This window comes from Pseudorasbora parva, chromosome 23 (genome assembly GCF_024679245.1).
Source record: "Pseudorasbora parva isolate DD20220531a chromosome 23, ASM2467924v1, whole genome shotgun sequence".
Classification (NCBI taxonomy): Eukaryota; Metazoa; Chordata; class Actinopteri; order Cypriniformes; family Gobionidae; genus Pseudorasbora; species Pseudorasbora parva.
This window is the reverse complement of record NC_090194.1, coordinates 20,260,119-20,285,803: the sequence shown is the minus strand read 5'-3', so window position 1 is coordinate 20,285,803 and position 25,685 is coordinate 20,260,119. Positions and strand designations below refer to the sequence as shown.

Here is a 25,685-nt window from a genome sequence, read left to right as displayed (position 1 = left end):
AGTAAGATCGTTTTACAGGGTTTTCGGGCAGTGGGCGAGGACTAACTGGAAATCTAATAGATTATGAATCACGAGGCTTATTTAAATGACCGACCGCCCTGCTGACCAATCACAAGAAGAGTTTCAGTACCGAGTACGTATTGGCTCTGCGCATGCTCGGAATGCTTCGATCTATAGAACACAGTAACGTGTTCAGTGAAGGTGAGCGCGCGTGCAGGACTTTCCAGATGAATGAGCCATCTGTTCAAATGAAAGCGGAAATAACTGACACAGGACGGGCAGAACAGACATGTTGACTTGATCATCTGCGATGTTTTCTAAAGTATTAAATTCACAGTAATTCAAACGATGTGAACAACTGTAAAGGTAGGAAACTCTTGTAACGCCTCCAACTTATTGTTTTATTAGTATTCTCTCATTTAATATCATATGATATCGTTTAGTATGTTACGTTGTATTTCTAACGTACGTGTGGTTGATAGGGATCGTGTGCTATTTACGTAAATATTCTGTTTTTTGTCATTCTAGCTCATTAGACAAAATATAATTAATATATATTATTTTCTGGAGCTGAAACATGCATACTACTAGTGCCTCTAAAATAACTGTAATGTAATACAATTGGAATAAAACACGCATACTGTTATAATCTTTAGTAGGGCAAAATTGTTATTTGTGGTTTAAAAATGGTTGGATTATGTATTGGACAATTATTTATGGATTATGGTTTATCTGATAACTGTACTTATGAAATCTCAGCATTTATATATATATATATATATATATATATATATATATATATATATATATATATATATATATATATATATATATATATATATATATATGCTAAACACATATCTAAATATGTTACAGTTTAAAAGTAAATCCGCATTGATCTTAAGGGGGGGGGGGGGGGGGGGATAGGCATCTTGCCCCATCCTAGTACCCTACTTGGCGATGCTGTGGACATGGACCTACATAAAAATAGTTTACAAATGGATATATTAGCAAATTCAATTCACAATTATTTGTATAGTGCTTTTCACAATACATTAGCGCAGATTTGCAGACAATGTATGCATCTACATTACAATTTAACATAATTTGGAGACTGTGTCCAAGTTATGCATTTCATAAATGTTCACATACTTAGCACACAGTTAGCTAACAATGTATTATTAATCAATATAAAAACAAAGTATTCTCAGACAATGGACTCTCATATAAGAATACATGTTGTTAATGATGATTAAGGTATATAGAAAATTGAGCATGGGGTCCTCTCTAGCTTCAAGCAGTAGTGCTTTCTCTTAAAATTCTTCATATGGTATGGTAGCACTTTATAGTTTACAGTACATACTATATACTTATTATAGTGATTACAGTAACTGGGTAATAACTAGGTATTAACTCTGACCCTATCCTAACCCATGTAGTTACCTTATATTACCAGTACTTGTTATGCACACTGTAAGTACACGCACTGTAATATAAAGTCCTTCATATTGTTCACAATGGTCTCGTCACCATCAGCTAAGTGTTAACTGTCAGCAATCGCATGTTTCACATGATTGGCTATTCGCTAATAACGTCACGGGAACAATATTCAAATCTTTGTTGATAAACCGCAGATTTGAAGTTTAAACCACAACATTCTCTTCTGAAGAATCACGTTCCGTGACACAAGAACAATAGTGTTTCAAAATGATAGTGTGTTTTTTTTCCTCTGGCATTGACGCTCTCTGGGATGCTGGAATGCTGCCTGTGTGGCAATAGAGAGGCAAACCACAGACAGTCTACTGATACTGCTGGTATACTGAAATTTAAGAAAAATATGAAAACCAGAAAAGGGTTTGATACAGATATTTTTTAAATTAAATTATTGGCTCAAATACCTTGAACCAATATATTCAATACCATATATTATAATCATTACAATAGAAAAAAAAAATATAAATGATAATTTACTTTTAGAATTTTTTTTCTATGTATTTACTTATTTGTAATTTCTGCAGGTTTTGTCCTCAATGAGTCATAGTTTATTAAATATGTTTGTCATGGACTGTGTTAAAGAACAAAATGACGGTCCCCATGATCTTATAAATTATCAAAATTGTGTTTTGTAATTTTAAAATGTTTTCTATTGGTTTACGGTTAGGGTTGTAAAGTAAAAAAAAAAATAAAATCATTATTTCTATGAAAAGTCCTCATAAAACACAAAAAACCTTGTGCGTGCGTGCGCATATTGTATATTTTGATGTTAATTTTCCCCCCCAGATCTATTAATTTATCCAAAAATGCTAAAATGTTAACAATGTTATTTATGCACAGATTTGAATATGCCTACATCTCTTCTATGATGAGCATGCTTTTAATTTCTTAATTAAATTTTTTACGTTTTTTAAACTTGTGGTTAGCATTAAGTAAAACATATTTTATATGATATAAAAAATATAAAAAATATCAGGTAATTTGACCTTTTTTAAACTAGATTTTTGACAGAATTTATCTTTATTGTGGGAAAACTGAAAAGGCTGGTGTTGTAATTTAAGGAAGTATTTCTGTAACTTCCTTCATTATTATAACTTTATTATTTGCATAACGGTAGGGAAATTAACAGGATGCCTATTAGGGGAATGAGGAGCTAAAGTTATCTGTGGGTAAGTGAGAGATTGACAGTTAGCTTACATGCATGTGCCGTATTAGTTTATTTAGATTTTTTTTAGACTAGTTTGGACATTTTCATATCATATTTGAAAATGTAATACAGTTTGATACAATTCAAACAAACAAACAAATCGACAGGCGTGTCTAAGATGTGAAACGCCTCACCTAAAAGTGGTAGTAATTTACTGCTGGCAAGGTTTAAATAAAACTTGACTGTCTATTGACTACAAAGGTGAAAACATTTTATTTATTTTTAAATCGGTGCTACATGACTAGAGAAAACGTAGGAAAGAGCTGTGGAAGCTGCCAAAAACTTCAACCTTTCACTTTTGCTGTTCCTCTGTTCATCCAACTGTTTGATCTGGAGCTTCACAAAAGCTCTGGAGCTTTTCCATTCACTACCAACATTGTAAACAATGTAAGTAGTATCGGTATAATCCCTACTAGCTGTTACAGTGTCTCTGGCAAATGTCAAGGCAATTAAGAGATTTAAATATTGGTTAGTTTTGTTCAAAGCTAGACTAAGTGATTCTCAAAAGGTATTAATGATGGTATGATGGGATGTCACGGATGAAAAGTCTGATGCCCGGGCAGAAGCTGGAAGAAAGTAATTAAACAATTTAGATAATGTTAGGTTTAGTTGTAAGCCAAAGTGAACGATTAATCATAAAACATACATGACCAGACCGGTATACACTATATACTCATCTGTGTAGTGTTTGAATTTTATTAAATTATAACCTTTTATTGCTTATAATTAAATGCATCATCCGGTTATTTATAATGAGTTTATTTTTATTTTTGGGTGAACTAACCCTTTAATATTAGCCTGAATATTACTCAGGAAACCAAACAAAAACTCTCACTGCTCTCTGCTCTACTCAGATGTATTTCTTTATTTCTGTTTACTTTAATTTTATTAATGAAGTTATTTTTTTTATCCAATAAATTATTCAAGATCCAGTGACGTACATTTTTTGCAGGGATTTTTTTCTGACAGTGAAGAATAAAAAAAAAAAAACTTTTTTCATTGCAGCATATGGGTACATGGTCAAAATGGAGCCATCCTCTTGACCCATGTAGTTTAATCCCTTATCTAAAGACATAAATTATGGGGATATGAAATGTACTGAATACTAGGAATGATCACTATCTGTATTCACTATATTTTTTCTCAGGTACCAGTCTTGATGTGACAATGGACGCTTCACATAATTTCTTCTTACTCTTGATGTTTTTGCACTATGTCATAGGTAAGCCTTGTCACTAGTCATTTACTCCCAATTAACAGTTTCTTAATTGTTCTCTTGTGATACTTAGTTTAATGTTTTGTCCATACAGTTTCCAGTGATGACTTTATAAAAATTGTCCCGAACTCCATCGGTAAGATTCCTGTTGAGGTGGGAACAAACTTCACAGCGACATGTCACCTGCTGGAGGGATCTGGTTCCACCTCAGATGACATTGAATGGATTTGGGGAAACGTCAGCATTGAAAAGCAGTATTATCATAAAATAAACGAAAGGTCCGTCAGTGTTACTGTTAACATCACCAGTGACATGAAGGGTTGGTTGCGTTGCCAAGTCACCCTGAAGACCTTGCCAGTCAAACGTACCCATGGAATCTTTCTCGAAGCTGGATGTGAGTGTCTTTTTGTCCCAATCGCATCATGTGTTACTTTCAAATTAAAATTAAAAGTGTTTTAGTTTTGTATGTATTGTAGGGAATAGGGATAGTACGGAGTCCCTAAAGCAGGGGTGCACTTAACAGGTGTGCATGCATTTTAAAAATAAACGATACACAGCAGAAAACGTGGAGGGAAGCGTTTTTTTGAGTACCAACATTTTGGAGACAGGGGCACATTTACTTACTTAAGAAGTATTTTTCTCCATCTCTGGTAAGATAGCAATCATGATGATAAGTGTGTTCATTAATTATTAGGGATGCAACCAGGGCTTGACATTACCCCCTGCCAACCTGCCATTTGTGGGTGTATTTCAGCTGTGGCGTATAACAGTCACTCACACTAGCCACTTTTGCGGGTTAAATTTTAATGTAGTCTTCTCTAAAGGCTTCTCTTATAATCGCTTTGTGCATTATAACCAGTCACACGTGTTTCTTTTGCACTTATGAACACAATGTTTACTACTCAGAAACGTTTAGATTTGTCATCGCTCAAACGGCAGAGTTTTGTTCAGACTCAGAGAGCTCTCTCACTGAAATCTGCACTCTCAACATAAACAAAGCAGAGATGTAGCCTACGTGCGATGAACGTAGGAGATTCATTCATCATACAGTGATTGACTGTTTTGTTCAGCAGCGAAAATAGTTTAAGAAAAAGATCACAGCAGAACCAAAGTGCATCTGATGTGATGTGACTGGCATACATTTTAATTGACACTGAACGTTTGATATTCGTGAATTTAGGGACCACGTCTAAAGATAGACATGACATTGGTACATGTTTATGATTTCAATAGCAGTTGAAGAAAATGACTTATTCATAAAACCAGCTGTAAAGTGTTCATCTAGGTGTCAGGTATGATGCACACCTTTTCAGTTTTTGATATGTAATCAAAATCACAGGAAAATATGGATATGTATTTCAGCAGGCTACTGTATGGGCTTATACACAAAATATGCTAGATTTAAATTGGCTTATGTCATAGCTAATCCAACACTTATGAGAATATTGCTTGAGAATAAATATCATATTTAATATATTTACACCAATTTTTAAAATATTTTTCAGACAAACAGTTTTCTCTGTCTAGATTAAGGAGCTCTACACACAACCTAATCAGAGCTAAATAGGCCTATTTGATGAGATGTCATGTTAAACATTTCATGAAAACTTGACCATGTAGAGTTGTGTGTACAGTGATCATTTACATATAGCAAACAAGAAATTTCCAAACAAAATTTTGGCCAGTGTAAATGCTGAATGGCTAGTAACTTTGGGAAAGCACTAGCCATAGCCCTGGGTGCAACGTATCGCAGTTGATCCGTGATCCGTATGGACCAGGCCCCGCTGTATTAAAGTGGCAGCAGTCTAATATTCCTGTTGTGTGTGTCATTAATGTTAATAAAATAAACAAATACAGCTTTAACAAAGATTAACCTATATTTAATTTCTACTGTGAAAAAATAGTGGAATTTTACATTTAGGCCTAACTATTAATTTCTGTACCTGAATATATTGTTAGACTTTGTTATACAGCATTCATCTCTATTTGTAATTCGTGCATTTGTGCTTATTTAATTATTGACTGGTCACTTGTCTTTAATAATGTTTGAACTTTTTCTGTGGTATTAAAGTACTTGAAGTGACTTTAAGTGTGCCACGTGCAGTGTGAGCATGTCCAGGTGCTCCCTTGAGAACCAGACCCAAAACTTTATGAGCACCCCTGCCCTAAAGGGACACGTTGAAGGAAAAAATAAAGATGAGATGGGAGGGAAATGTTTTATGTCAATTATATGCCAATGCAAACTGTCGAATATCCACTTATCCAGTGTATTTTAAGACGTTTCTGTCAGGAAAAGACAGACATTTCAGCCGTTATAAGCTTTCCCATCACCTTAGATTTAAAATTTTGATCGGGTTAACTGGCACGACAACTTTGAAACAAACCCTATTTGAATTAAATGAGATTTCAAAGATATTTTTCAGCAAATAACTTAATCATACTGAAAGCTCTTGTATGACTTCAGAACATTAGGTTAATAATGACAATATATTTAGTTTTCAATTAACTGACCCTTTAAGAATATTTCATTCGTTTGTTTTATTAAAAATGTTGGAGAAAAGCAGTCTTTCTGTTGTGGGGAATTCCAGAAATGTTTTTCTCTTTCAGATGTTCTCATTATTTAAAAGCTAATGTATTATTTACCCTTTACTTCATTATGTATTCTATGTGTTTCTGTTTATGACCTCCAGACCTTCCATTGAAACCAAAGAATCTGACGTGCATTGCTGTGCAGGAGGGCAATGATATTTCCCCTAACTTAAAATGTTATTGGGAGCCAGGATCACGGGAGCCGCTGCTTGACACCAATTATACCCTTAATGCTGACGAGTACGTGTGTTTAGTAGCTGTTGTACCTGATAACACAGTATCAGTTTTTACAGAATATTTTGTTTTGTTTTTATCAAATTATTTATTTCCTCTTCTTTTGTCTTTTTAAAGAGGAGTCAACACATATAAAGGCATCTGTAATCAGAAGCTTGCAAAAAGTTGCACCGTCAACCTGGGCACTTTTCCAAATCATATGTCTATAAGGGTGTGGGTTGAAGTAAATAACGCACTGGGGTCAGTGCAGTCAGATGACCTTACATGCTCTGATGCTTTGTGTTTTGGTAAGTTTTCAGCTTTCGCAATAGGAAATAATGCATTTTACACTTTATATTGATGTGGAGCTTTAACTATCTTCTTTGCTTTTATTTGTTTTGTAGTGAAACTTAATCCACCATTGGATGTCCAAGCTGTCGCTGAAGTTAACTTCCCCTCATCTCTTATGGTGACTTGGAAACGTCCCATTGACATCTTACAGAAAATCACTTATGTCATCAGATACTGCCAAGTAGACTCCGATGTTTGGCTAGAGGTATGATTTTTTTTATACGTGAATAATGATCGTTAGTAAAAAACCTGATGTGAGCTTATGTTTTGACCTATCAAACATTTTATTTACCTACCAAAGCATTTCATTATGGTTCAATGGGGTTTCTTATTTCAAACAATACCCGGTTTTAAAACATTTTTACCTTGAATTGTTGCCATGTAGTCCTCACTTTAAAAAAGGCACATCCTGTTTTATTAATGAATTTGAACCCTCTTTTAGGTGCCTGAGAGCTTCACCCAAGCGCACACAGATTCATTTAGGCTGCAGTCTCTGGAGCCTTTCACTGAATACGTGGTACAGATGCGATGCACTCAAGAAGGGCTTCAAAGCTACTGGAGTGACTGGAGCGCCAATACTACAATTCGCACGGCAGAAGACAGTATGACCTGTATTATTTCTAAAGTTATTTCAATTTTATAAAGGGGTTGGTTTTATTTAGACAGTATAATGTTTTGAGGACTTAAAGGGGCTATATGTAAGGCTATATGGCTATATGTATAATGACGATTGTTTCAAAGCAGATTCATAGTGTTAAACAGGACACTATTGCAACAAAATTTGATTTGGCTGTACTGTCATTCTGGAGAAAACAGTGATGTTATCAGCTTATCTTAATTTATCATATAGCGACAATGTTGTCAGATCAGTATTATAGTTTATAGAATTAAATAAGACCTAATTAATCCATTTTATATGTATATTTAGTTGAATATCTTAGATTTTAATAATAATAATTTTATTATAATAATAATAATAATAATAATAATTTTAGTGTCCCCAACTGAGCAAGCCAAGCCAAAGGCGGCAAGGACCCAAAACTCCATCAGGGTATGATGGAGAAAAATAAACCTTGGGAGAAACCAGACTCAGTCGGGGTGCCAGTTCTCCTCTGGACTATTATCAAATTATTAGACTGATTTTTTTATGTGAGGGACTCAAAAGGATAGAGAATCAAAAAGAATGTGATTTTTTTTTTTTTTGCTTGTTTATGACGTCATGAAATGGATTCTTATACAATGTTCAGGATAATGCCAAAAGAGCAATTCTGTAGTCAAGTCGTCACCTTTATTTATATAGTGCTTTTTACAATGCAGCTTCACAGTGATAATAGGAAAAACAAAGCAACAAAGTAGGGTTGTGCCGATAGACGATAGTATCGTGTATCGACGATAGGCAGAGAGATCGCCGAAAGCTGAACCTGTTGGCGATTTCAAGGCGATATTTGGCTCGCTCCCCATGAATATAATAAATGAAAAAAAATCATTATTAAATGAAAATATTATGATCATAGTTATTATTATTATTATTATCATCATCATTACATTAATTGTACTTATTCTGCTTAGCCTTACTATTCACATCAACATCAAAGCGCGTGGTGTTGCACTCATAGGCTACGTGCCGCATATATACTACTGCGAGTGCAACACCACGTGCTTTTAAAATGTAAAAATGAGTTGCTCTTCAGTGAAAAAAATGTTTTTTTAAAAACGAAAAAACTACATAGTTTCAGAATTTAATTGCAAGGTGATCAACCTAGCCCTATATTCACAAATTCACATAAGCCACGGCGAAAACGGCATCATCATCATCAGGCTAAAGCATTTTTTTTTTCATAAATGTACATTTATTTTATACTTATAATAATACAATAACAAATTGCTATAATATAATTATAGGCTATAGCCTATACATTTGAACAGAGCAATCAGTCAAAAAGTAAAAGCAGCTTTATTTCAAACGACTTAACGACGGAACAACAATGAACAAAAAATATTGCACTGGCCGTTAAGCTAAGATTTCTTGTTAAAGTGCAGTGAAATACTTAAATGTCAGCAGACAATGTATTTTCTAATAATGTGTTTTAGCCCTTGCCCGATGGGCTACAGAAATAAATAGTCCATTAAAATAGACAGGCTGCGACACCAGGTTGACGGTAGCCTAAAAATAATAAATAACGAAATAGGCTTTAATGAATAAAAACACAATGAAAGAACTCAAATAAAACGGCAAAACAATTAAATCACCTCAAATGTATAGGCTACTCGAATGAACTTATTGCTAAAACAAACACAAGGCCAGAAACAATTAAGACAACAATTATTGTTATGCAATTCAGTTATCTATTCCCAAAAATGTTTTGTATAAAGAAAACCAGCTGGTTTGAGAAGGTTGCGGTGGGGAGTTATGTTGCCCGCTGCACTGAACACGCGTTCCGATGGAGCCCGTTTCACACACACGCCCGTTTCACACACACTCCGTCTGCAGTGCGTGTGCGGTGCGTATTTTTTTCCGTACCCATGTTAACGGATGACAGCTGTCACACTGCACGCGGGTGCTGTCCGTCAGTCCGTTCCAGGAGCGGTGCGTCTGCAGGAGTGCACGGATCGTTTTCGTACCGAGGCTATTTTTTGCTGCGCTGCGTTGCTGCATTAAAACGACAGAACATTGTTCGCATTAAAATAAACAGGTAGGCTATTGACGCGAAAATCTAGTAATTTAACCACAGATGCGTATAACTTAAAATAGCCTATAGGCCTACTCTTGTTTCAAAGTCAACACATGGCTTTTTTTCTCAAGTTAAGCAAGGAAACGAGACTGCAGGATTTCCTTTAAAAGGTTTAAAAACGAGAGAAAAGACGAGAGTCGGCTGTTTTTGAATAGCCTATTGTAAGTTTCTAATTTAAAATGTTTGTGATTTAGGCTATAACCTATGTTTAAATGTTTTGCCACTTGTGTGAGCTAAATCTAAATATGAATAAATTAATTGAATAAAATGCTGTTTATGTAGGCTAGTGACGAGCCATGTTCAGTAAAAACTTTTGGATTTTAAATAAAAAATAATGAATAAATGCTGTGTTTGTGGTATACAACAGCGGACCAGTTGCACACGGATTGCTTCACGGATGAACCTAAATAATACAAACACAACACATCTGGTTAACTAGAAGAGCATCATTTCGATTGTTAAATAAGAGGCGATCTGGCGCTCGTTGCCGCTGTTTTCAGTGCTGCAGATTTCTCTCGTGGCTCGTGCATGTGCAGAGCACTTTAATCTTACTTTTGTATTCGTTCCGGTAAAATCACGAAACAAAATGCACAAAAACTGTCCCTGCTCTTCATGTACAATCAATGATGATATTCGGTTTTAATGAGAAAAAATACGAGGATTTAAAGTGTGCAAATCTATGCCTTTATTCACGTGAAAAATCTGGACACTAACGCTATATTGTGTTTAGATGCATCCCCTTACAATACGCCATAAAGTGTGTATCATATGCACACAAAAAACTGCGTAGCCTACCATTTGTAATTCCACGAGATTGCACACTCGTACTATACGCATTTTCGTGAGACTGTCCCACCCACTTTTTAAAACAAAGTTATGCCACTGAATGCTCCACCCCGACGCGATAAGATCGCGTATCGGCGATCTCACAGGCTGACGATATGACGATTGGAAAATTAGGCATATCGCCCAACACTACAACAAAGTTTGTTTTGGTTGTACATCAGATGGTGTACAGTGTCATTGTACAGTGTCATTGGCCAGTTTAAAGTTCCCTTATTATGCTATTTTATAGTTTTCTGATTTTGTTTTGTTGGTTCCAACAACAGGTTTACATCCATCAAAGGCCCAGTCTGTTGTGATTGGTCTTTGCACTTGTCGGAAGTTTATACAGCCATTACCATAACTGTACTTCAGCTCTGGAGACTTTCTCAGTCCTCAGCGTACACACTGTAAAGACAGTAATGTGACATCGATTTTTACTATATCAATCCGAGTGCGAGTCCGAAGATAAAACATTGTAAGAATTAGTTATTTAACCCAAACCTCCATATTATGTTATCCACATTAAGCTACACTATGTGATGTTGCAACTGTAATTTCTCACTATCAGCATTAGCAAGAGTATGTCCATCAACAAACCCATGAGTATATTTCTAATTTATTGCGGGGCGCATGCGGGAACTGTATCAATAACAGAGCATACATTAACCGAGCACTAATGTGAATGACTGATGTAACAAATGTTTGTAAAACAAATCTGACTCCATCTTTTATCTTTACTCAAAGTAAGAACAACAGACAATCTACATTAATAGACAGTTTAAGGTAATAGGGGCCCACAGCTGCTTGGCAGAAGTATTTCAGTAAGACAGTAATAACATGAGTTAGCCAGAAACGTACACAATATTAACACAAAGACTCCTATTTTGAACACCTGGTATAAAATATATACATCAATAATTAATCATACTTACAGGTTGTGATTTGCTGAAGAGCAAACTGGTCCAAATAAACTGAGTAGTTTCCCATCTTTCAAGAGCAAGCGTTTTGCAAATTCCACATTGAATTCAGAGATTTGAGAAGCAGTCGTCAGTAAAATGGCTTTTTTAAGGGCGGACCGAGTTGTTCACGAGCGGACAATGTACAACACAGGCAGGCATTAGAACCAAATTCGTATTACAGACGACTTGTTTAAGCAGATCAGAGACGACTCTTTCTTTTGGTATACAACAACTTTATTTGTTGTGTACTTTCCACTTTGCAGAACATTTACTTTCACAAACAGTTATATTACACACTGCATGACATGACATATAGTTGGTTCATGTCTGTTGTAAAAGTCATTAGTTATTAGTTTAGTTACTTGGAGAAAACAGTGATGTCATCCAGCTCAGTTCAGTTCTCATACATTGTGTCAATTTAGTACTGTAATGTCAATGTGTCATGCAAAGAAAATAAATTAATTCATACTGTAGTCTCACATGGCCAGATCTTAATAGTCTATAGTCTTAAAAATACTTTATAATCAAACTATTATAATAGTGTAATTTTAATTACCTCATCTGTCAAAGTAATGCTAGTGAAACGCACATCACTATGATCAAATGCTTTCTTAACTGCTGTTTTCTCACCTCTGTCATTTTTTTATTTAAAAAAAATTGTGAGGAAAGCATGCAGCACATGTTTTTATATTCAAATGTATTTACAACTTCTTTTACTTCTATGCAAAGAATGAAATCTTCGCTATGAGTATATCAGGGCCTTGAATCACATTCAGTTTCTTGCGAGTTATGTGTGCACGAGTGCGAGCACAAGCAATAAGCTGCTGGCTGCAGTTCATTTAACAGCCACCGGTGTCGCTAACTAGGGTTTATGAATTCTACATATAGCCCCTTCAAGCTACCATTTTAAAAACTAGTTAGCTACTCTACAAGGTACTAACAAAAATTGTGTACCAATAAGCGGAGATTGAATCTAAACATACCATTGTACTTAACTCAATAATGACTTGGAGGAGATCATTTACAGGACTAACCAATTCAATGGAATGAATAAGACTTGTCAATGCAATATACTAGCGAGTACGTTTGTTTATTCTTAAGTTGCTTGACAGTAAAGAGTGTGCTAACAGAAAAGCATGCGCAAATAACATGACATTAAAAAGTTGTACAAAAAAGCAGCTGAAGTTAGTTGCATCTCTGCTTAATTATTTAAGCAGTATTAGTTAACACTGCTTTAATAATGCGATATTAAGTATTGCTTAATTTTAATCTATTATATAATTGAACATGCATTTGCATTAATATTCATAAGTCAATTTTTACACTATCTTATTTTCTCAGAGCCAGCAAGTGCACCAGATCTGTGGAGAATCATCCAGCCCACTTCTGATAATAGAAATGTCACATTAGTATGGAAGGTATATTCAATTTTTTTCCACCTGCCAAACTAAATCTTTGTTAGTGTAATATTCAGTTGATCTTTAACAATTTATTAAATTGCTACGTTAATATTGTCTCCTATTACAGCCTCCTGTGAAAGCTAATGGAATAATACTTAATTATTCCCTGGGAATCGCTCAAGAACCCAGGATGTATGAAAGACACGTTGTAAAAGCAGATAATGCAACGTTTTTGGTGGAGTTGCCACCAGGAAAAATGGCCAATATTGAAATAACTGCAGTCAATTCAGTTGGAGAGTCTCCTAAAGCAACTTTATTTATTCCAAGATCAGAACAAGGTATATTGAAGACTTTTTTTATTTAGTTACAAATTTTCAAAACTAATCTATCTGACTGACTGACTGACTGACTGACTGATAAAACTGCATCAAAGATGGTCATTGGCCAGAAAAGAGAAAATGGCCATATATGACGTGTGATGATTTTTGTGATTCATCAGAGCTTCCTGGTGTGAATAGTCTGAGCTGGTCGGTTCATGATAAAGAGCTGCAGGTGGAGTGGGATAGAGTTTCTCCTTTTCCTATCGGTGTTCTGCTTTCTGGATACCTGCTGGAGTGGATGTATGTGCATAAAAGCGTGCTTTATCAACAATGGAAGAGAGTTCCTCACAATGTCACCACCACCACACTAACCGGTACCAGCTCTATATTTTCTAAAGCTGATTGTCAGTGCTATAGCTGAGGTATAGATTAAAAAATACTAAATTTGTTGACTTGATCCATGTGTATTACATTGCTCAGTTTGTCCCGTTTATTAGAACAACATTAATTCAGTCCTTAAGTTTGTGTGTAGATATGATGAGGTATAATATTGTCAGTAAACAACTTGCTTAATACTTATTAGACCTGTTTCATGCAACTTGTGTCTGTAGCGTGTTTGTCTGCAGTTATTGCTGTTAACCACTGTGATTTTGACTCTCAAGGGGAAGTCACTGTTTCACTCTGGGTTACTTGGTGTTATAGAACATTCTAGAGCTGCATGATTCTGGATAAATTGAGAATCATATATATATTTTTTTTGGTTAGTTTAAAATAAAGATCTTGATTCTCCCACAATTCTGCAAAGTTCTGACAAAATGTTAATTGCTTGAGTCATTTAAAGGGTACATAACACACCGTTTCTGCCAGTCCGATGTTAATCTTGAGTATTGCATCATTCTTATTTCTCTGAAGAGTCTCTAGTTTTATCAGATTTATAAAAGACAGATATGCTGTACCGATTCTTTCGTGAATTATTCTGAATTCGTGAAAGCGCGCAGTGGGCAGAGCTAAAGAGACACACACATACACACACACACAATACATCATGGCATTATCCCTAGATAACTTTGGATTCACTATACGTTTGTGTGGTTCATTTATATGCACTTGCACGCTGATTGCCAACAAAAGTTTCGACTGACCGATAACAAACAAACACTGATTCCTTAACGCTGAGTTATTTGGAAAGCGGAACAAGGTTTTCTTTCCCTCACAACCAAAAATACACTTCTTTAGTGACATTGTTGGTTTTGGTCTAAAAACAAAATGACAGCACTGCCGACAGTTTTCGTAACCTGTATGAAGATTGTTGATGGGCTCATCCAGGAGAGGTGATTATTAAAGGGATTTTGCCCTTTATGATGTCATACAGAGTCATGCTCGAAAAAAACTTTCCGAAACTTGTTTGAATCCGGAAGAGTGTATTTGGCACAGAAATACTTTGTCATATGTCTAACTAATTTTTCGAAATTTTAGCCATGTTTAGCAACTCTTTAGCAGTGTAAATAAGTCAGAATGCATTAAATAGCATTAGACTCCCTCTTTAAAATGTTTAGTTCATCTGAATTATTTAAAAAAAAAAAAAACTTTGAATGAATGATTAAATGACTCGCTCCTAAACAAGTTTCACTGGTTTCATTACTAGATGAATTAGCGTTTGGAACAAATCTCTCTGATTCAATGACAAATACAGTTTTGGCGCCACCTACTGGCATTATGTAATTGATACAATTATCATTTGAAGCGCCAAGATACTTTCAAAAGATGATTTGCTCTATTTTGACATTAGTGTTTATATCTGAAATATAAACTTTTATCCCTGTACTTCTGTATAATATGAATGATTGTTAAACAGAGATAATAATACTGTGTGGTTGAAAAGACTGCTAGTGAAGCTGTTTCATCCTATAATGACAAATGCTCTCTTTTGATGAGAACGCAGATCTGAATGTTCAATTTATGATTGAGATTGCATGGGGGTTTGAATCAAGATTGCAAACTTTTAACGATTAATCATGCAGCTCTACAACATTCTCAAATACATTAAAGGTGTGTGTGTATTTATAATATGGCACTTGACCATTAAAGGGGTACTTCAGCGCTGGGAAGATGAATCTGTATTTAAACTGGGTCATTAATGTAGTAGAAATGTGAAATTATTTTTGAATTTGGTGCCTTCTAGACTGAGAAAAGACAGAAAATGTATTTTTGTCTCATGGGGATGAAAGACTACAATTCCCAGAATGCTTCGCTACCCTGTGAGGCCATTCTCAAAGCCACCAACTTGATTACTGTGACTGAGTTGGAGAAGACACTACAATTAAAAACTGAACGTGTCTGTTCAATATAACGATTGAGTCACCGCACGAGTATCACAGCACTGAGCACTGACTGCAGGAGTCAGATAAATGAGCTGAATGAGCTCTCATGATGAGAGCTGAGGTAACCGCGACTATACTCGCGGCATACATTCACAACGCGAGTTCAGTCTGATGCGTTTCAGTTCATGCCTTTGCAAGCTTAACTTTCGTAGAAATTAATTTGAGAAGTTAAGACTTACATTGCTCACCATAGCTCCGTTTAAATGAGTGCCTGTAGCTGTGAGCTGAGCTATGAGTGTGATCTCCATCCCCCATGTGTGGTTCAAAACATGCGGAAATGGCTCGCTCTGCTGGCTGTAGTCTTTAGCCTTTGGCCAAACATTCCTCCTATAATGCATATATCGTCAATTTGCGTCATAGGAGGAATTTTTCCAGAAATAAAATGCAATAAATCTCTTGTCTCAGGGGATATGAGGGGGGAAAGCACAATCATTTGAATATAATCCAGGGTTTCTACTGATACAAAGCCAAATGCTAATCGCTGAAGTAACCCTTTAATAGAATCATATTCTAAACACACACACACACACACACACACACACACACACACACACACACACACACAGACACAGACATTCCATAGGCGTAATGGTTTTTGTACAAACTGTATTTTCTATCTGATTGTCTTCACTGCCCCTGTGCCTAAACCTACCCATCACAGGAAACTTTTACTTTCTCAAAAAAAAAACTAATTCTGTATGATTTATAAGCCTTTTGAAAAGTGGGGACATGGGTAATGCCCTAATATTTCACTCTGTCCTTGTAATACCTGTCATACCCATGTCATTATACACATTTGTGTCCTGATATTTCACAAAAACAAGTACACACACACACACACACACACACACACACACACACACACACACACACACACACACACACACACACACACACACAGAGAGAGACACTTCAGTTTGAGTGTTTTTGAGAGCAATGTAGCTACTATTTAAGGTGACCAAAGTCTTTGTCCCTTTCCCAAGGTTTTATAGCAAAGAAAAGGTACAATGTATCAGTGTATCCAATTTACAAGCGTTCTCAATCCATATGGCACATCCAAGCAGGAAGACCAGTAACCGTTGCAGCCTACATTCAACAAGGATGTATGTATTTCAAATATGTCACAAATTTAAATTTCACAGTCAAAGTTAATGCAGTTTTCTCATAAAGGACACATTACTGAACTATACTTTTATAACAGCTTTGTGGTGTGGTTTCTTTTTTCTAGCTCCAGATCAGGGCCCCGTTGCAAATCCAAAAGCCAAGAAAAATAGTGCTGAGGTGACATGGAAGGAAATTCCCCTGGACAGTCAGTGTGGGTTCATCACAAACTACACCATATTCTATAGGACCAAGAACACTGAGCACTGGCAATGTATGTTAAAACATGATGGTTTTGTAATGTGTGATAAAATGAATGTGATGATTTCACAAGCAGATTTGTATTGAATTTTTTTGGCAGCTGAGACGGTGAAAGCCAACATTTACTCGCATGTACTGACTGATCTGGCCAGTGACACAGATTATGTGGTTCACGTCATGGCATCAACAGTAGCAGGCTCCAAGAATGGAACGGACTACAATTTCAAAACAATGAAGTATGGTATGTGTCTTATCCTCATTTTTTAAATGTCATATTAAATGCTTATTGACGCCAGACTTTTATTGTATGGGTGTAACATATACGTATTCACACAATCTATAATCGTATAATCTGAAAACCACGGCCACTGTGAGGAAAAAAAAATCTAACCGTCTCCATTGACTGTGTATTTGTGTGTATTTGTGAAGTGTCCTCCTTGTCATTTTTGATTATAGCAAAAAAAAAAGAACAATGTCTACAAGCTGATATGTGACAAGGTGTACAGAAAACAAACTAAAAAACCCAGAACCAAAAACTCAGATTTTAATAAGCTGTTGACCAAAAAAAACTAGTGTTTAAGGACACAAAAGTGGATACAGGCAATTGAGCGCGACATGTTATATTACACTGAGAACTACGCCCATTGGAGGGGAGTGTAATCAGCGACAGGAAATATATGATATATAAAACTGACATTTGGATATTTGACCCAACAGTGACAAAATGTTTACTGCTCAAGTAGGCATACTGAGTGTCAGGATCAGAAAATATATCCATTCTTCCTGCTTAGGTTTCATATCGTGATGTTTTATTTACAAATTTCGGGAGGAGCACGTCAGATAATTAAAGCTAATTAAGTACTCTGGGTTCGGGGCAAAAATGTGGGCCCTCCCCCAGACAGCACGCCAAATACGCGTAATCTTTACTCTATTTAATTTGATGTAAGAGTGAACTTGTGAATTTTTTATCTCCTTAAACACTTTTTTTTTTTGGCTCGACAGCTTATTAAACTTATTTCTGTGTTTTTTTTAGCTTATTTGCTGTACACCGTCACTTAGTAGCTTTTAGACAATTGCTGTGTTTTTGTTCTATGCCAGAAATGACAAGGAGGCCGTGTCATGCAATACAAAGTCAATTGAGAGCGTTGGATTGCCCCCCCGTGGGCGTGGCCTAAATGCACTCTGTCACTATTGGCGGGGTTAACACGATGACGAATAGAGAATCGTTGGTCTGATTGGTTGAAGGACTATCCAATTGCGTACAGAGTCATTTGAACTATACCTGTTGATCACGCCTCTTATCCAGTAGAAAATACAGAGCAGACTCCCCAGACCAATGTTCAATCTTAAAAGATTGAGCTTGATCTGATGATAGCCAAACAAGGTTAGCTTACTAGTGAAATGAACTCTTTTACTAATTATATGCACTATATTAGCCTATATATATTGATTATATTCTACTTAACCTGTTAGTGATGTTTTGTTTATTTAATATATGTTTAAATAAATGTCATGAATGACAGACGCTGTGTATAAATGGTTATATTTCAACACCAAATTGGAGAAAAAACATGAACACATTTTTTTTATGATTAGATTTAGAAGTTAATGCAAAAACTCCCTTATGTAAATTTGATATGTTTCCATACAATGTTATTTGAGTGTTGATTATTATATCTAAAAATAAATAGCTACTGAATTTAGGCTAATATTTTGGGCTCTGTTGTAACCTTTAATATTATAATCTTCATGTAATAGACACTTTTTTCAGTAAACCACTGTTTAATAAAAAATAAATAAAAAGGAATTTTGGAAAAATGCTGTACCGAACCGTGACTTCCAAACCAAGGTACATACCGAACCATCAGTTTTGTGTACCGCTACACCCCTATTTTGTTGTGATTTTAACAAGAAAAATGCTTGAGCTACAAAAGGATGTGACATGCGTTGATGATTTGTTTCTTGACTGTAGGAGATGGAGAGGTGGAGGTGATTGTAGTTGTGGTTTGCCTCAGCTTCCTGTTCCTGACCGTCTTTATCATAATGTTCTGCCTTCGCAAAAGAGAAGTGTGAGTCATGACTTTTCAGCACTCAGAATGAAACCCAAAGCAAGACTTCAACTTTAACTCTTAACTTCAGTTCAGTTCAGAAAACCCTTAGTCTGGAAATGCGTATGAGATTGCCTAATTGCTTAAACAGTCTTTGTAAACTGTGTACAGACTTTAGAAGTATATTTCAAATGATTAATTCAAAAGTAAATACAGTAAAAAAAAAAAAAAAAAAAAGTCATGTTTTTAACTCATTTAAAATTTTCACTTAATGAAAACAAGAAAGTATTTTATCATTTATTTATATTTCTCGATGGGAGTTACTACTTCCCATTATTACTGACACATCTTTAGGCAGCCTTTATTCCCTACAACGACCACATCTGTCAAGTTCCAAAAAGGACTAAAAAATCTGTTGTGAAACCCAAAAGAGATGTTTAGCAGAATGTTTACTCCAATTTTCTTTCTATATAATGAAAGTAAATTATGACCAGGTGCTGTTAGGCATTCAAAAAAGACAAAAAGGCAGCACTAAAGCACCATAAAGCTAGTGAGTTTATTTAATAGTCCAAACCTTCATGTGCCTTATGTAGGAAAATAAGTGAAATTAAAATGGTTATTCACTGATAATCTTCTCTGGCACAGCTCGTAATTCTCATTCTTGTATATATTTAAACAAGGCGAGTTTAATTTGAATAATGCCACACATGATTGATTCCGACTGTGTGTGTCTTGTTATGGATCACCAGTTTTTACATATTCAAATAGCTTGCATGAGAGTTGGGAGTTATGACGCTGAGGTATATTTTAATGCAAGTGTCCTGAAAAGTACTTTGTGATACTTTTAATAGTGCTTTTTGACATTTGGAGCTGGACAGTTTACCTCATTTAATCAAATAAATCCCACAAGACATAGAAGGACTGTAAAACTAGTCTAATGATATGCCCTTTAGGTAACTTAAAAAAGCACCAAATAAAAAATTAACTAAAATTATGATAGCATTTATGACATTGCTTATAGCCATAAATTGATAATTGCCAAATAGATGTGGAAGTGAATATTAGATATATCACCTAGCATTAATTATAACAGATGTAATTAAATGTTTCTTGGTGCTGTGTGGTGTTGAAGGTCATTATTTCCTCCTCTCTGTTCAGGATTAAGCAGCTGTTGTGGCCGCAGGTCCCAGACCCGTCTGACAGCTCTATTGCCCACTGGTCACCTGATTTCCCTATAAAGGTCAGTGAACTAGAAAACATAAAAATTTCGTATGGGTGAATCTCACAAAAATGTTATATTTTGCACTTGGAAAATGAAACCTTTTGTTTATATCTCCCGGATCTCGTATACAGCTGCAAGAAAAAGCATGTCAACCGCTTGCAGAAACTGTGAAAATGTGAATAATTTGAATAAAATATGTGAGTCTTACAAAATGCATGTTATTTATTATTTAGTACTGTCCTGAATAAGATATTTTACATAAAAGATGTTTACATGTAGTCCAAAAGACAAAAAAATAGCTGAACATTAAAATGACCCCATTCAAAAGCTGATGTACTCTTGATTCTTAATACCTGGAGGATCCACGGCATGTTTTTGTGTTTTGTGATGGTTGTTAGTGAGTCCCTTGTTTGTCCTGGGCAGTTAAACTGCCCAATGTTCTTCAGAAAAGTCCTCCAGGTCCAGAAAATTCTTTAGGTTTCTTGCATCACCATGCACAATCAAGGGACTCAAGCACGACTATTAAAAAAGGTTCAAACATTGTCTCGTTGCGATTAGAACCCTGGTTTCCTGAGGAAATGAGATGCTGCATATGATGAAGATGTGTAATCACACATTGGTGGAGTGTCATCATGTGATGCTTACATTGTAACCAGCGGCGTAGCACCAAATTTTGGGCCCTGGGTATAAACCATCTTGCTGGGCCCCCGTACCAAATACCATAGTGATACAAATGGGTGGGGTATTGCATTTTTACATTTTTATTGAATTTTATTGCAACTATAAAATGACAGGGTACCCTAACCCAAACTAGACATTCAGTCTTTGAATTACTTTTTAAAATAAGTCATTTTCAATCATAAAGATGTGCATTAAACTGAGAACAATCCTGTACTTAATGTAAGAGCGTGTGCAAGCTTTTGCATAACAATGTGGTAAAATAGGTGCTAACTGTTTTCGCGGGGGTTAGATTTTGACAATGGAGGGAAATATACAGTGTTTTCATGTAAACTTCTGACTCTGGGGAGAACTGCAGCAGAACAGCTGCCTGGAGTGGCAGTGTGTTGAGCTCCCAGCTCCCCCTCCGTCTGCCTCTCACAGTTATTTACCCAGAAATATTGTTTGCTCGCTATGTAGGGTGTGATACTATAAAGTATTGGTATATTATTCAAATAGAGTACGAACATAAATGTATGCTATTCTACCTGGAGTAGATATTTATGTTAAAACAATGTCAATGCTCGATGCATTTGGAGCTCACCTTTTTTTCCCAAAAAACTGAGTGAGCAACTGCTTGCCCTCTCATTTGCCTTTTTCTCTTTAATCTTCTTTTATTTTTGTTCTTTGAGCCCCTGATTTTCCTCCCTGTCTTCCTAGTTCGTATCGCGGCTAAAGGCTGCAACATACTCCACAAGAACAGAGAAAAAAGTTCTCACTCCCAGGGCTGCGAGAACAAAATGACGTCATGGTGTGGTGGGGCCCTGCACAGCATGAAAATTACAAGTGTAGTTTTGCATATGGAACTTTTTTATTTGTACATAAATGTTAGTGCATGTATACGTATGTATAGAAAACTGACTTCTAAGCCCCCACCCCCACCCACCCAATGGGTACCACCCCCACCCCCCCACCCCCAGTCTGACCCTGATTGTAACTAGGAAGCTGTAAAGGACACCTGGACCCAAACATCATCAGCTTCTGATTGGCTGAAGGAAGTTTCTGCGACGCGTCACAGCATCTCATTCCCTTCTCAGGGAACCAGTGTTACAGTTGTATCCAAGACATTCCTCTTCCCAACTCTACACTGCGTCTGATGACACTATGGGAATGTCATTACCCACTGTGCCATACTGACAAGTGCCTGTCCTAGTAGTCCCCCTTCGAGGGGTAGTCTCTTTGTGTGGGGAGCTCTAGAATTTAAGATGGTCTCAACAAACTAAGTTGAGAGACCAGAGTTTACAAGTTGGTCCCCAACAGGGGCCAAACCCACAGTTTTCACAACTCCAGCAGGGGGTGAAAGATTGTGCCCCCTGCCTGGGAAAGGAGATCTCTCCTGAGAGGAATCTCCCAAGGGGAGCCGTCGAGGAGTCATTAGGTACGAGAACCGTAATACTGTTCTTGCAAACTCTCTAGGCTTCCCGGAAGCACAAATGACTGCACCATGAGATCCAACCCTAGTGGCGCTGGATGCATGAGAAAGAACCAAAGCGGACAGTACATTGTTTTCACTGCTGCAAACAGACACATACACAAGGCCGAACCTTCCTCAAATCAACTCCACTGTCTTGGAGTGGAGTCTCTATTCCCCGGGCCTTGGTGAATGTCTGCTCCCTGATTCAGATGCCTAGGGATTAGGGATGTCACAGTACCAAAATTACAATAGTCGGTACCAATACCATCAAAATTTGACAGCATTCTGTACCAGTTTTGGTACCACAGCAAAAAAAAAAATGCCATTAAAAAAAGATGATGGCCTCTCCACAGACCCAGAGTTGAGTATCCGTCTAGAGTCGCTCCCCAGCCTGTGAGGGAAGGGTCTGCCCTAAGCATTTAGCGATGACAAGGCACCCCCAGCAACGATAACAAATCTTGTTATTTGGCATGAGATTTAGTTTGGTGGCGTGTGATAGATCCCAAAAGCGTGGTGCTCATGCCAAATGCTTGAATGCTGGCAAGCCTGCTAATACAGTTATTTTAATTTATATAAGTATAAAGGCAGAGTACAACAGTTTTAACCATTATATGTTAAAGGACAACTCCGGTGGAAAATGAACCTAGGGGTAATTAACACATGGCTACCAAGTAGATCGTTCTCTGGGATACGCATGAAAATCGAATATTAGCACAGCGTTCGTGGCTCGACTTCTTGGGACTGTTTTCCAAGATGGCTGCTGTCCGTAAACACGTAATGTACTGTCTTTATAAAGTATCTTCTTATTAAACTGTTTGTACACGTACAAAGTTCTCAATGCTTCGGTTTGCATGTAGGGACCCTCATTATGCTATTGTGTTAGTGTGGGGCTATTTTGAGCCTTGTTAGTGGTATTAACTAGCAATTTAATTTTACTTACCCTTTGCCTCATAGACAAGCGTTATAAGCTAATCTGTTTTTAGAGATAAAACTCTTTACATACACATCCCACAGATCGATACTACTTGGTAACCATCTGTTAATTACCCCTAGGTTCATTTCTCACCAGAGTTATCCTTTAAGGGGGAAATTAATAACATCATTATTTTGAATATTGTGGTCAATTATAACCTGGGCATGTACATATTTAGTTTTGCGAGATTCACCCTTATATAAAGGTCGTCCCTAAATGATGTAACACAAGTAATGGCATAATGCTCAAAACTGCATTTACAGTGTTGGGACGTATTTAAGTAGTCTGGTACACAAAGGTAACGCCTTGTCAACCTCTCAACAGGCCAATATGCCCAAAGAAGACGTTAGTGTGGTGGAAGTGGACGTGTTTGATGGAAAGTCTTTATGCGAGGAAGACAAAGTCGTGCTGCCTCTGAAGAAGGACAAGTATCTCTCTGAGGAGCACAGCAGCGGCATCGGAGGCTCGTCCTGCATGTCGTCCCCCCGCCACAGCGTGTCTGACAGCGACGAGAGCGACTCGGGCCAGACGACGGCCAGCACCGTCCAGTACTCCTCTGTGGTGGCAAGCGGGTACATGGGCCAAACGCCCAACCACCAGCCTCCTGTGTTTGCACGCTCCGAGTCCACACAGCCGCTCCTGGACTGCGAGGAACATCCAGACCTTCTCAACGAGAGTGGTGGCCAATCTAGGAACTCTTACTTCAGACGAGGCAGAGAACTTGAGCCGGGCGCCCTCGAACAGGATTGCGACAAGCCGAATGGAATCTCTCTTGCTTTCTGTCCAGTGCAGGAGGAAGACACGTCTCCTTCCGTAGAGGATTCGCCCCCCTCCGGCGTATGTTACATGCCGCAGCAGAACGGCTATCGACCTCAGTAAAGTTAAACGTTCTTACGGACGCCGGCGCTTTGGAGACAGCCCCAAGCTATTTAGTATCTTTTTTTTTGTCATGAACTTTCATTTAATGGGATTGGTTGATGAACTTAAGTTTCACAATTTAACGGGGTTTGTTGATGAACTTAAGTTTTACTTTTTAATGGGATTGCATAGCTTATGTCAGAAATGTATGGTAACACTAGACCTCTTCCCAATGACGCTGTCTGCACTTCAAGACGTCACACTGCCATGTGCCTTTTATGGACAACCGCTCGTTGCTTTTTTGTGCTTTCTTGTCTAATTGAATTAAGATGTTGCTGTTGTTTTGAACCACATGGATATTTAGTTGTAGCGCTTTTGCTGGCAAGGCGATTGCGAGCCTCAAGTTTCAATTTAGACAGTGTTAATTAGAAAATAATGAACACTTTGTGCCATGGAGCATTATGTTATTGACATGTATTATTGATTTATAGTATAGCGAATATTCAAATTTTTACAACATGCAACAGAATGTCAACCCTAGCTTGAGTTAACCCTGCTTCCATGTTCTCGTCATCATTTTCTCTTGGAAAAAACTAACACTACATTTAAATGTCAGTTATGAAATGCAAGTATTTCATTGTATTCCTTGTCAAATGTATCCATGTATCGGAGTGATTTATGTGTTTATATCATTGCATCACTGGTATATATCACGTATACTAGATTAAACAAAGACTTATTCAAATGTTTTGTAGTCTTATGGTTCTCTAGCGTTACCAAGAATCACTTCCCAAACAGCAACCAAGTCGGACCCCAGATCCGGCCCACATCTGGTACACGTGGGCAGGGGCGTAGCACCAAATTTTGGGCCCTGGGTACAAACCATCTTGCTGGGCCCCCGTACCATGTATGTGTATGTATAGAAAACTGACTTCTAAGGCCCCCCCCCCTGCCTCGGGCCCTGGTTACTCAGTACCCTTTATCCCCCCAGTCCCACGCCCCTGCACGTGGGCCTGATCTATGGCTGTCTGGGCCCTGACCCGTCGACTCCTCCAGACCCCTGAAGGTGTGCTGTGGTATCTGGAACCAAGATGTTAGCCGCAGATCCTTTAAGTCCTGAAAGTTGCTAGGTGGGACCTCCATGGATCACTTTTTTGTTCAGCACATCCCACAATTGCTCGATTGGATTGCGATCTAGGGAATTTGGAGGCTAGATCAACACCTCAAACTTGTGCTGCTCAAACCATTGAAACAGTGCATTATCCTGCTGAAAGAGACCACAGCCACGTACGTGTCAAGGTAACATCCACATGGATGGCAGGACACAAGGTTTCCCAGCAGAACATTGCCCAAAGCATCACACTGCCTCTGCCGGCTAGACTTCTTCCCATAGTGATGCCATGT

General features: G+C 37.2%; 1 protein-coding gene across 1 annotated transcript; it reads left to right on the top strand.

Annotated features, from left to right (window-relative positions):
* The first annotated feature begins 225 nt into the window (after positions 1-225).
* il6st (interleukin 6 cytokine family signal transduce) lies at positions 226-25,026 on the top strand. Its single transcript, XM_067432733.1, has 16 exons — positions 226-366; positions 3,849-3,923; positions 4,012-4,311; positions 6,608-6,746; positions 6,858-7,027; positions 7,124-7,275; positions 7,513-7,672; positions 12,928-13,004; positions 13,114-13,324; positions 13,486-13,680; positions 16,671-16,790; positions 16,916-17,062; positions 17,150-17,290; positions 19,022-19,118; positions 20,256-20,337; positions 23,748-25,026. The coding sequence occupies exons 2-16, from the start codon at positions 3,869-3,871 to the stop codon at positions 24,300-24,302; spliced, it is 2,601 nt and encodes an 866-aa protein (XP_067288834.1). The 5' UTR covers positions 226-366; positions 3,849-3,868; the 3' UTR covers positions 24,303-25,026.
* The last annotated feature ends 659 nt before the right edge of the window (positions 25,027-25,685 follow it).

What these genes read in the sequence shown, in the direction of transcription:
- il6st (XM_067432733.1), top strand. Translation starts at nt 3,869, where the DNA reads ATGGACGCTTCACATAATTTCTTCTTACTCTTGATGTTTTTGCACTAT. An exon ending in CTCTGATGCTTTGTGTTTTG is followed by an intron (nt 7,028 to 7,123) that starts GTAAGTTTTCAG and finishes TTTGTTTTGTAG; the next exon opens with TGAAACTTAATCCACCATTG. An exon ending in TGCCTTCGCAAAAGAGAAGT is followed by an intron (nt 19,119 to 20,255) that starts GTGAGTCATGAC and finishes CTCTCTGTTCAG; the next exon opens with GATTAAGCAGCTGTTGTGGC.